This window comes from Rhopilema esculentum, chromosome 21 (genome assembly GCF_057945365.1).
Source record: "Rhopilema esculentum isolate cy_ngs chromosome 21, ASM5794536v1, whole genome shotgun sequence".
Taxonomy (NCBI): domain Eukaryota; kingdom Metazoa; phylum Cnidaria; class Scyphozoa; order Rhizostomeae; family Rhizostomatidae; genus Rhopilema; species Rhopilema esculentum.
The window spans coordinates 488,396-500,414 of record NC_142835.1 but is presented as its reverse complement, the minus strand read 5'-3'; the positions used below and the strand labels follow the sequence as shown (position 1 = coordinate 500,414).

General features: G+C 35.8%; 1 protein-coding gene across 1 annotated transcript in view; it reads right to left on the bottom strand.

Moving 5' to 3' along the window:
• Nucleotides 1-9,316, bottom strand: part of LOC135684506 (protein strawberry notch homolog 1) — a 29,233-nt gene extending 19,917 nt beyond the window's left edge. Inside the window, exons 1-15 of the mRNA XM_065200087.2 lie at nucleotides 9,075-9,316; nucleotides 8,090-8,186; nucleotides 7,386-7,452; nucleotides 7,002-7,042; nucleotides 6,398-6,484; nucleotides 5,318-5,409; nucleotides 5,094-5,162; nucleotides 4,706-4,785; nucleotides 4,156-4,271; nucleotides 3,450-3,502; nucleotides 3,012-3,075; nucleotides 2,601-2,691; nucleotides 1,524-1,603; nucleotides 1,318-1,385; nucleotides 863-973 (exon numbers count right to left, since the gene is read on the bottom strand). Of these exons, the coding sequence (XP_065056159.2) occupies nucleotides 863-973; nucleotides 1,318-1,385; nucleotides 1,524-1,603; nucleotides 2,601-2,691; nucleotides 3,012-3,075; nucleotides 3,450-3,502; nucleotides 4,156-4,271; nucleotides 4,706-4,785; nucleotides 5,094-5,162; nucleotides 5,318-5,409; nucleotides 6,398-6,484; nucleotides 7,002-7,042; nucleotides 7,386-7,452; nucleotides 8,090-8,186; nucleotides 9,075-9,214 (1,256 nt within the window). The 5' untranslated portion in view covers nucleotides 9,215-9,316. The remainder of the gene's footprint in view (nucleotides 1-862; nucleotides 974-1,317; nucleotides 1,386-1,523; nucleotides 1,604-2,600; nucleotides 2,692-3,011; nucleotides 3,076-3,449; nucleotides 3,503-4,155; nucleotides 4,272-4,705; nucleotides 4,786-5,093; nucleotides 5,163-5,317; nucleotides 5,410-6,397; nucleotides 6,485-7,001; nucleotides 7,043-7,385; nucleotides 7,453-8,089; nucleotides 8,187-9,074) is intronic.
• Nucleotides 9,317-12,019: the final 2,703 nt, after the last annotated feature.

Here is a 12,019-nt window from a genome sequence, read left to right as displayed (position 1 = left end):
GAGTGAAATTCACGCACCGTTTATTCTGATCGATAATTAAACGAGTTAAACCAATAGAGACAACTCTGATTCCAGAGCTTTTGAATTAAATGGCTGTGTTCCCGTTGTAGCGAAGCTGTGGCTAGAAAAATTGGGTTCCCTGTTTGGTTTGTGCGACAGATATATCAACGAGGAAAAGAAATGCTTTTATTATCAGCATTAAATTCCAGTAATTAAGTCTTCTTGTCATTTCCAATAACCTTTTGCTCGCAGTTTTAAATGTCGGCCACTACAGCAGCTAGGCCAGCCAAAGCGAGCAGCGTAAACCGTTAAGGCGGGAAGACCAATTGTTCACATTAGCCAATCATTGGGGGACATACTGCCTTTAATTCCTGTAGAGAATTCCAATAGATATTTAATGCTAGCTTTTTTAAATGAAGTTTTTTTCTAGCTAACTAATTGTTTGATTAGACGGCACGATGATTGAAGATCCATTGTTCAGCTGGGACTTGCAATATTGGTTATAGCCATACATATGTTGAATCTCAAATGAAAAATGATTGCACGTATCAACTCAGGTCAGAAATTCCCGGCAAATTGATAATCATCTTTTTATCCTGCTGTCTAAGTTTTTGCAGGAAAAAGAAGCCAGGGACACAAGGAAACGCAATTCTTGGTCATCAATTCGGGTTGTTTTTGATTTACATACATTTACTAACAAAATGTTGCAACATTCAGCTTGGACTCAACTTTTGGATAGCAATCAAAATTAAATTTTTTGGAATCTCAGGAGTGTGGCGGGTCAACATAAGATACTTCATTTGAGAATCTAGCATCATTTTTATAATTTAAATCTTTTTCAAAAAGTTCTGAGAAAACTCACCAAAGCTGTTTGAAAAACCGTTGATGACACGCCCAGAACTGGGTCCACATACGAGGCTGCACTGTCTTGGTTCGCCCCAGAGCAACCAATAATGATCGTCTTAGTTCATTCCTTCAAATAATTTGACATGAATTAACATATCTTAACATTAATTTGAAAACTTACACTGTGTTAACAAATGCTCCATGACACGATGCCACTGTATTACGATAACACAGGACAAATTTAAGTACTTTAATCAAATTTACATTCAATACATTGATTTTCAAGAGTTGTGACGATAAATTCAATTCCCATGTCAATTTATAAGAAGATTCACGCAACACTGACGTTACGTTGTGCTCACAATTATTTTTTCAGAAAAATTGCATGGTTTACGCAAAAGAATGAAAAAGTCGCTGATGTTGAAAATTACTGAACTGAACTTAAATGCATGTGAAGTAATAATTTCTCACCAAACGTGAACAGCTTGATCCCAGACCTTCACCTGCGCATCTGTGAGATTCGCCTCTACATTCATGAACTGAGAAAGGATTTTGTAAGAAAAAAAACAATGTATCAATCTCACTTGAACCAAAATTGCTTAGTTAAGAAAAGGTTTTAGACATAAAACAAAAGCGTTGCTAGTATTAGACATAAAACAACATTTAGACAGTCATACCTCAGTTTGCCGATACGAAAGTCCTCTTGAGATATACATTCCAGACGCTTTCATTTCCATTGCTAGCATTTCAAGCGTACCTAAATTAAAACAGTCGACGATGCCTGTTAGCATTATGAAGACGTGATTGGCTCACACTGATTAATACTGGTTTATACAGATTGATTAATACTGACTGATACTGTTTGAAGTCGATTGATTGATTGATACCGATTGATTGATGTCGACTGATTGACACTGATTGATCCTGATTAATAATGATACCGATTGTTTGATTGATACTGAATAATACTAGTTGATACTGGTTTATACTGATTGATTAATACTGACTGATATTGATTGATACTGTTTGAAGTCGATTGATTGATTGATACCGATTGATTGATGTCGACTGATTGACACTGATTGATCCTGATTAATAATGATACCGATTGTTTGATTGATACTGAATAATACTAGTTGATACTGGTTTATACTGATTCGTATTCATTATGAATAAAGTCAGACCATATCGATATTCAAACTTATTTACTACATTAAACCTACTGCAATAAATTTATCTGCATCGAGATTTTGGGATTCATTTTGAAGGGAAAAGAGCAAAAAAATCAAAGGAAATAGGCGTCTAAAATGCCCCCCCCCCCTAAAAAAAACAGGTCGTACGTTTACAGAGACTAAGGTCTGCTTCTCTAGCAAACAAGCCGCCACATTCATAATGTTACTCTAAACATTCAATGAATTTACTAAGCATTATAACTTTTGAAAGCAAAACGTCCTTCTTAATTACGAAGCAAATCATATATTATATATATGGCATATCCTAATGAAAGAGCTGAAGACAAAAGAGGAACATACATTATTTCGCATTTCTTTCAATTGCCAGTTACATTTTTCAAGGAGAATCAAGACACAGTTTAAACCAAGAAGAAGTGACAAGAATGAGAACAATAACACAAACATTGGGAAGAGATGAAGACGGAGAAAAACGAAGCAGCAAGAACAGGTGAGCTGAAGACTCGGACAGATCTTGTAAATGAAAATTAGCACACCAAGAAAGGAATCGTGCAACGGACTTGCCTAATCCACGCCTGGTAATACTATCCAAAAACGGAGTAAAATCTTTGAATGCAGTTCCACTTCCCCACAAACCGAGCCTCTCCATAAAGGCCTAAGAGAAAATCAGCACATTTAAAGTTAAAGATAATGGTATATTTAAAAACTTCATGCTTGGCGAGATTTACGCTGACCAGAATTTTAGCATCTAGAAACATATGGACCAGATATCCCAAAAGACAGTGTTATGTAACAGTATTCCGTACGGTTGAAAAAAATATGCGATGCAGCAAGGCAAATTATCGCCAACTCTGCGGGACTGCGTATAATAAGCAAACTTTGTGCAGCTCTGTTCCGTAAAAAGAGTTTCTTGTTCAAATCTGATGCAATATTTATGAGATACAAAGATAAAAACATCAAAAAGCAACAATTTACCATGTTTTTTACGTCTGTGACTCCAGTCGCACTGCAGTAGACTACACGGGCTTTTGGCAACATCCTTCAAAAACCGGCAGAAAATGACTCAGAATTCAACATTAAAAAGATAAGACTGAGTGAAAAGAGAGAAGCAAGTTCTGATATTGATTTTGCCTCAAAGATTTTGATTACTGGTCTGCTCTTCGTGCCATAATATTGTTCCGATGACTAAAATAAAAATATTTACGCGTGTTCACTTCCTCGAAAACTGCACAACTTCTTATAAAGTTTCCGGATATAGCTTGACATTTTACCGTTTTGCATACACATTTACATCATCTGGAGAAAGAAACCTGTCCGTTGGATCAATAAATCTGCCAGTTCTCATGAAAGGAAGACGTCACAGGACAAAAAACTCAGTAAAGCAGTAACTCATAGCACTCAATGTTCACACACCTCTGAATCTCCGTAACAGCCAAAGCAACTTTAGTGCTTGATTTTTCATTTCCCTAAGAAAAGATAACAAGAAAAAGCTAGACCTCAAGTATCCCATCAAATAACAAAGATTGAACGTTTTTAGAACTACAGTAAATTATGTGAGGAATGCGAGAGATTCAAAGGGAGCCAAATGTCATTAAAATGGAGAACTCTCCAATGGTATTGCAGCTAATTACGTTTTATTCTGGCTACTTCGAAATTAATGGTGATCTTTGGAAATAGCGAAGCGACAACTGGACGATACGATGCGCCAAAAGCGGTCTGCAGCGTTCAATGGTATACCACAGTGATAGGGCTGGTTGTACATAAATTAAAACAGAGACACAAAAAGGGTTTCTTGGTTAAGTACAACTTTTGCATTAGCAAGAAAAGCAAATGAATTTTTAGGAGCTTAAAAAAGAACAAAAAAACACGCGCAGGTCAATATGTTCTTTTATACTTTGGAACTCTTAGAGATTCTACGATACGCTTGACTTAATAATTTACCTAAACGAATAATCATAAAAATTTGACTCTTTTTAGCATTTGAAAATTAATAGATTATAAAGATCTTCAAAAATACTTTGTTGAAAGCGTTTTGACTACGCTATTAGATATCATTAGATACTTAGAATTCAATGGAATCAGATATAATTTAGGATCATGGAATGGGAAATGAACATACAGGAAGAAAGTGTTTTGCTTTGTGACATTCATCAAAGATTAAACAGCCTTCGAATGTGTCACCACCACACCAGTCAATAAGCTGCTTTAATCGACTTTGCTTCCCGGATCCGACACCTTGAAAACAATGTTTAAAGTACAAAAAATGAAAAACGACAATATCATCGTTTAAAGAGTGACAATACCATAACGTCCTTTGCAAAAACAGCAAGAGTCTGTTTCTTAGATGATCAAATTAAACAAGAATGTAAACGCGAAACATAACGTTTGGCCAATAAGTATTAATGAGGAATTCATTTAAGGGTCTGCAATATTGATACACGTGCAACATGATAAAATCAACAAGCTCAATTTCCAATCCCAACATCACAGCTATCGATATTATACTGGCAAAAGTGAAGAAGAGAATTTCAGGTCGATGTTCAACAAAGACGTACATGATTGGCATCTCACTTGCACGCAGCAATTGGCAAATAGGAAAGTAATTGTCATTATAAAATTAAAAAAAGTTGACTGCAGTTTGCATGCGTCAGTTTTATCGAAATGTTCACCTTTTTGAACAAAAGAAACAAGTGTAGCATATGTACTGAAAACAACGCCTTCTGTGAAGTCTTTTGGCAGACCAAAAACTCTATGATTGAAAGGCATAGATTATCATGATATCAATTTCGAACAGTTTAAATTAAAAAAAATAAACAAGTCTCTCACTTAAACGAATCTGTGGGACAATTTTGAGATTGTTGAGAGATTAAGTGGATGAAGATAAAATGCATTGTAATTGCGAGAAGAAGACACGTATACGAAGGTTGCTTAAAGTCGATAAAAATATCCTAAAAAATGCAAATTGAACACAAAATGAGAGCTATACTTTACAAATAAAATTTAATAAATTTAGAAGTTAACATTCTTGTTCTTTATTACGTCCTACAAATTTCACACCTGGTTTCTTTATCAAGCTCTTGACAGCCATCTATGACCTTTATATAGCAGCCAATATCGTGCAAATCCCTGAAAACAAAAAGCTAGAGCTAGGACGAAATAAATTTATAATACCTCTTAATGTTTCCATCGAAGAAAACATATATTTCAAATTACAGAAGTGCTAAGTGGCAAGGAAAAGAAAGAGCGAAGAAGCACAGTTTAAAAAACTCTTTGTAAAATACCTTTGAGCATCAATTCTCAAATCTGTCGAAATACTGAACCAGATATTCCTACATCGACCGCGGACGAAGCTGTCAAAAATTATCCCTGCAACCTAAGAAGGATAAAATTATCATATTTCTTATTCCTGTGAAAAAGCCACTCAAGGTGCAAAGCTTGAACAACTATCGTCTTGTGGAAAAACATCCGCTAACATATAACTTTTACGTCAGCCTTACACAATCTTAAATTTTCCCTATGTATTTTATGTATTCTATATAGCCTACCCTCAAATATTGGAGCTTTCCCGGTCATACATTCTCCGTCGATCCTTCTTTTTTATGGCTAATTGTTTACAGCTCCGTATTTTAACTTTCTATTGGTCCTTGCCTGAGGCACGGACCAATAGTGAGTGACAATAGTGATGATAGTGATCAGTGATAAAGGCCCGACTCATTTGCTGACGGTGGGGACCCTCTTGCTACTCAAAATAGAGAATTTCCCATCAGTTTAATGAAAGGATGACCAGTTATCCTCAAATTTTATCACAGTCTGTTTTGGCACACTGTAGCTTTGCGAGCTAGTGTTATCCTAACCCAAATTGTCCGTCTAACAAACACATATACATTTCCTGTTTAGAGTTTAGCTGGCCTCTTCTCATGTGAACACTCCCGTGTAGTATTTGCACAGAAATGATAAAAACATCCTTTAGTTGAGAAGACTAAAGCTTTACCTGGACGAACATTTGCGGATGCAGTTCTCCATTACTGGTATCTCTATGTACTGTGCTATTTACGACTTTCTAAATTCATAACCATGTTAACAAGTTATGCTGTAATAGTAAAACCTTCTTTAATCGCAGTAGGTAAAGACCAAAACACTGTACAATTTGGGAAAAATGAAGATCGGGGAGGAAAAGTAGAAAATAAGGCCATATTCAGAACAGAAATAAAAATCATTCTGCCCACTTGGAGTACGTTCGCAAACACAAGGCGAAAACCTGGTAAACATGTCATATCTTACATTTTATTGTTACCCATTTGACATTACATAAAGGGATGTGTACATAACAAAGATCACCATACGAACAAACAATCACCTACCTGACGTCCCTTGCCAACGCCTGCTCCATCACCAATGAAAAAACCTGCTCTGGTACCGTTTGGTAAGATTTTCTGGTGTCTTTGGCACTGGTGATAATTATGATTATGACAATAAGAACTTGTAAATAACTTAAAAAACAGAGAACTACTTGCTTCTACTCTTTATGAATAGGCATTGTATAACTAAAAACAGGGATATGATTATGATTACAATTCTCCTTTACCAGCCTGTTGTAAAAGGGTTGTGCACATACAAGTCTTAATAACAAAGATAGAGTAGAACACTGCAATTACTGGTCCATTTGTTACAAACTTCTTGTTACTATTATCTAGAAGTCTTGTCTTTCGGAATACTCCCTGCATAATAATTTCCCACAATAACAAACTTTTTCCTTGGTCTCTACAGGATTCAAAATAGCCAGTTTCCACTGAATAATTCATTCTTATTAAAACAGTATTTTATCAAATCTATCTTATATCTTTATAAATGTCAAAGAACAATCGGAAAACAAATACTACAAATAATTGTAATTAGAAACAGGCTTTCAATGTTAAAAGATAAACCAAAAGATCAAAAGATTGAATAAAATAATGAATAACTCACAGCATAGAGAATCCCTTCGAGCTGCAAATCACTCAGCTTACCTATAATCAAGCAAAAAACATTAAAGAAAGTCGACAATTTCAATTTTTCTAGCAAAGCTGGCACAACCAAACATTACATTAAAAACTTGATAAATAAATGGAATTAAGTGGCTCAAAACAAAGCTTTCAAAGCCATCGGGCGGCACAAGTCATTTTTTTCTGTTGGATAACCAATACATTTCATATTAATCATTTCATTTCACATTCTTTGTTAGATTTTCCTTTGTCAACCAGAGCCATCAGAAATGGGGAGCTTGAGCCCACAATAATTGCCAACCTTTATTATCTCAGAAAGATTTGGCAACATGATTTCTTAAAAGACAATGCATACTGACACACCTACCTTCAGCAATCACTTCTTTCGGGAATGATGAGGTGATATCATACTCTACAGCAGGCAGCCCCTGAGCCTAAAATTGTTGAAAAGTTGAACTCAGAAAACAGAAAATCAGAGACACAAGTTTGATATATCATAAAATTTAACTATGGAATAAGTACCAATACTGGAACTTCCATTCTCTTCTTATATAAGTCTAAATCAATTATATTTCTAGATGTATCTCTGAACTTCGAAGTGTGACAGGAACTGGCTTTTCATTCTATGGCAACCACGATATCATATATTTATATACATAAAAATACTTTGCCCATGGAAACAGTATAAAAAAGATATGGGATACTCCAAAGAAAGCCAGTCAATAGAGTACCAAAGTGATGACGTCAAAAGATCTATTTTTAGAATGTACCGTTTTGACCATTTAGCCCAAAAAGCATTATGGAATACCTCAAAATGTGCAAAATCAGTTGAATTTGTTACAAACTGGCAGGGACATGGCCCCATTAGCACAGGCCCTTTCCCCATCAAACCACTGTAAATTGGTCTTGGTTCATAATGTTATGACTATTCTAATACAAATCCATTAGCAAAACTAAAATATTTCATTGGCCATATCACATCCAATTTTGAACATATTTGGCTGATTTTATATATCGAGAGTTATTTTACGAATGTTAAAGAATAATATCGGAATTAAGAGTTTGCCTTACCGCAAGGGAGCCAGCTTCAACAATATCTCCAGGATGTTTTAATGCAGCATATGATTGCGGCAATGCTGATGCATCATAGGGAATAAAAATCTCTTCACTAAAAAGAAACGAAAAGGCATTATGCTCTAAAGATAGCGGTATATTTAAGCATTACATCATTAGACAAAATACATGATGAATCCAACCCAGATCTGACAAATGTAGGATCATTCCTCTCCTTTCACAAAGCCTAGTAAAACTTGCAACAATACACGCATGCTAGCAGGCTGACATTAATGGTACTTGTTTTGCTCACTTTCATTTAAACTGCTGGGCACAGTGTACATTTCCTTGCTTTCATAGCTTTCCTTCTTTTTCTTGGCTTTAAATATATTGATTTAAATATTTTTAAGATTCTCTGCTTATAACTCCTGGGTTGTCTTCTCCACATGTTTTTGCCTGCTTGAGTGATATCACTTGTGTCTGACTGAAAGGCAGTTTTGCACATTTCCTTTTGCCCAGGGGCACCCAGTTCTTTGACAGGGCAAATCAATCCTTCCATGGAATAAAATGCTGCAAATTTGCCCCCCCCCCCCACCAAGTTAAAAAGGTTGCCTGTCCCTGCTTTACACCCTTTTGATGCTGAAAACATAAACAAAATGCACAGAAGTGGAGGCATTGGTGCTCAAAAGTAGATTTAAGCTACCCTAAGATTTTATTTAGTCCCCCTCCAAGCAGGGAATCTCTTTAGGCTTTCCAATAGTCTTGACAGTTGTTTATGGATTTCATACAAACTTTTTGTTTACTTACTAGGCAAATAACATGGTAAAAACAATTAATAGCTAGCAGTTAAAATCTTGGGGCATCAATTTTCTTTTAAGGATCTTTATCCAAATCCCTCTATTTCGAAATTCTTATTTTGATTTGCCAATATTAATCAGTAACATGAAATCAATGTTGATATTAAAATTTCAAAACTGTATTGAACGTGAGTGCGTAAGCGTACCTTAGTGTTTCCTGTACACCCTCCTTAGCCATCTTGGACAGTTCCTCTTCTTGTTCACTTGGGTTTTCAACCCTTTCAATAATGATCTTGTTACCGTTAACTGCCATTGCAGGGCCACTCATCGTCCGAACTGGAAACATGGTTGCACTTAAATGGCTGCTAATTTTTTAACAGCATCTATCAAAAATATAACAAGCATGGCATATCATGCAGCGGATGCCGCCAAAAAATCTTCACCCACATTTGATGACCACAACAACATCAAACAACAGCAACAACAACAAATTTTACTTTTACAATGACAACATTTCTTTGACTTTAGACTAAAAACTAGGGACAGATTTTTGAGGCAAGGAATGGGGGCGTGTTATAAAATAATTGGAACTTAGGGTCAAATCTTCAGATGCCTAGAAAATGACAGAAAGGCCGATATCGTCTGACTACCAAAATATACTTTTACTGAATCAAAGAAAAATTCGCTTGACGACACAAAAGATTGGAGGGGGGGGGGTGTCACACCCTCATATCCCCACATTCATCGGTAATTTTTGTCCATGTACATAACACATAAGCGTTATTCTTCTTACTTTACCTACTAGTATTTTCTACTTTTTGATTTTATCTTCCCCTTTTTCAGGGGCGTTGTGGTTAGACGGACACAGGGAGATTTTTCGGTGGGCAATGGCGTATACACTCCCCTCACGAAATCGAAGATCGATTGCGCTTTCAGACAAAAACAAATTTAGGCTGGCGAAAACGACTTTTTAACTTAGTGATAATAATTTTTTGAGAAACCCTCCAAAAAAACCAGAACATTAAAATGCTGCAAAACTTCTGCGCTTTTTATCCGTTATCATTTTTTCTTTGCGCTACAAGCCTTGCGCAAATCAACTGATGTCAAATAGGCGAAGAACATCAAAGTCAGGTGACTTGGACTCAGTTAAAATGGGCCAATAAAACATGGTAATTTTTTACAAACTGGTTCTTGAGACACACATATTTTCGAATAAAGAGAAATACAACGTGTTTACTCTCAGTTGGGAAAAATGTAAGCATGGAGATGCCACCGATCGATTATAAAACATGGATGACATTTGGTAACAGTTTACCAGATTAAATGCTTTTAAACATTTCCAGTAAAAGTATAAACATTTTACCAGACAAAGCAGACAAATCATTCAGTGCAGAACCAAAAAGCCATATTATTTCTTTACCGCTGCAAGTCTTGCTGAAATTAGTCGGTACGATGGTACATTCACATTTCTTTATCAATTTCCTTGCAATTTCCTTGAAAGTTTAATTGTTTATGAACATTTAATGCAGTTTTGCGTAATGATACAAACCAGTTTTGATGCAAATTGGTTAGGGTGGAACGCTCAGACATTGGTGTCACGAGAGCTCTTGCTCTTTTTGACCGTGAAAAATTTTTTAGACTTTTTATTTTTCAATTTTTTTGCATAGCTTGAAGGTTGGAGTCTTTGTGCATCCAATGATATTAGCAATTTAATGATAGCTTTTTCCCATCATTGTGATAAAATATTATCTCTAGACACTGCTCAGAAGTCAATTCATGTGTTTCGGTCGCTACCATCTTGAGGAAAAACCCTTGCAGAGTTTGTTAAATATCGATAAAATTATATTTTTTCAACGAATACATAGATTAAAGGCCAAAAAACTTCAAGAAAAAATTCGAGGAAATTGATTAAAACTTTTCATGGAAACTGACACTGAAATTTGTAAACTTATTTCTCTAACAAAAGATTCGCAACTGAATTCGAAACTGTCCGGATAAATTCGTGACCGAGATATAGGGGGGGCGGGGGGCCCTGGCCCCCCCCAAAACTTTTAGTATCATAAGTAAAACACTTTTGTATTACTATTTAGTACTTTGAGAAATACGATCAAAAGGGCCAAAGATCGCTGTTAGCACAAGTTATAATAGTTCTGAAGCTGTTACTTGTAATGCCTGCGACCAATGCTGTTTCTAAAAGAAGTTTTTCCGGACTACGGATTGTCGAAAGACTTCAGATATTATCGGAAATATAACATGGTTTTCCATTTTTATCTAAGTATTACATTTTGAGAGGAAAGATTTTAAAGCTGAATAACGACTCCTTTCATTGTTCTGAATCAGATTGGCAATCTCTTTCAATAAGGTATGATACTCAAAAATACCTTTGTCAAGCCTGCTGCGGGAGTGCAAAAAATAATAGTCTTAAAAGTTACTTTCGAAATTGCTAAGAGGTAGAGTCAAAAACCTTCCACATCACGCAGAATCGGAGTGCTTGTGTCTCTCTTTACACTCCTGTGTAACATGTCTTGTTTCTCCAATAGGGATGGCTGATGGCAGGGGCAGTAAAAGTTTCTTTGGGTTGGCAGGAGATGACTAAAATTTGCAATCTTGTCGAGAGCACTCATATTGGAGTCGAGTAATATAGGTAAATTTGTTTATAACTTTAAAAACTTCCCTCATTATTATGTCGTGCCAAAGTTAGAACTAAAGACTGACTAGGAACAAAATATCTCAGCTCGCAATGAACATGGTAGGATGGAAAAATATCTAGATCATTGGACTTTTTGAAAGGGAACTCTTCGATCGGAAAATTTCTCATCTGGAACGGTTTTCACCGGGCTTGTTGCACATAGGTATTTTTGTGTCATAGAAATATTAATATCCGTTAGTTTCTTGTAATAATGTTAGTTTAGACATCGTTTATTTTGTTATTTGTAACCATAGTAATTTTTCAATTTTTGCACATTCGATTGTTTATGATTCTTTTGAGCTGTTGACCCATCAAATTGCGCACAGAGAAAAACATCCGAACAGTTTCCGCCTTTCTGCAAATCGGTGAAAACCTAGAGTGGTTTCACGTGAGCAGTTTCCAATTCCTCTCTTGTGCGCGTGCTCTGATCAATTTGGCCTAAGTTATTTTTGGATTCACTGT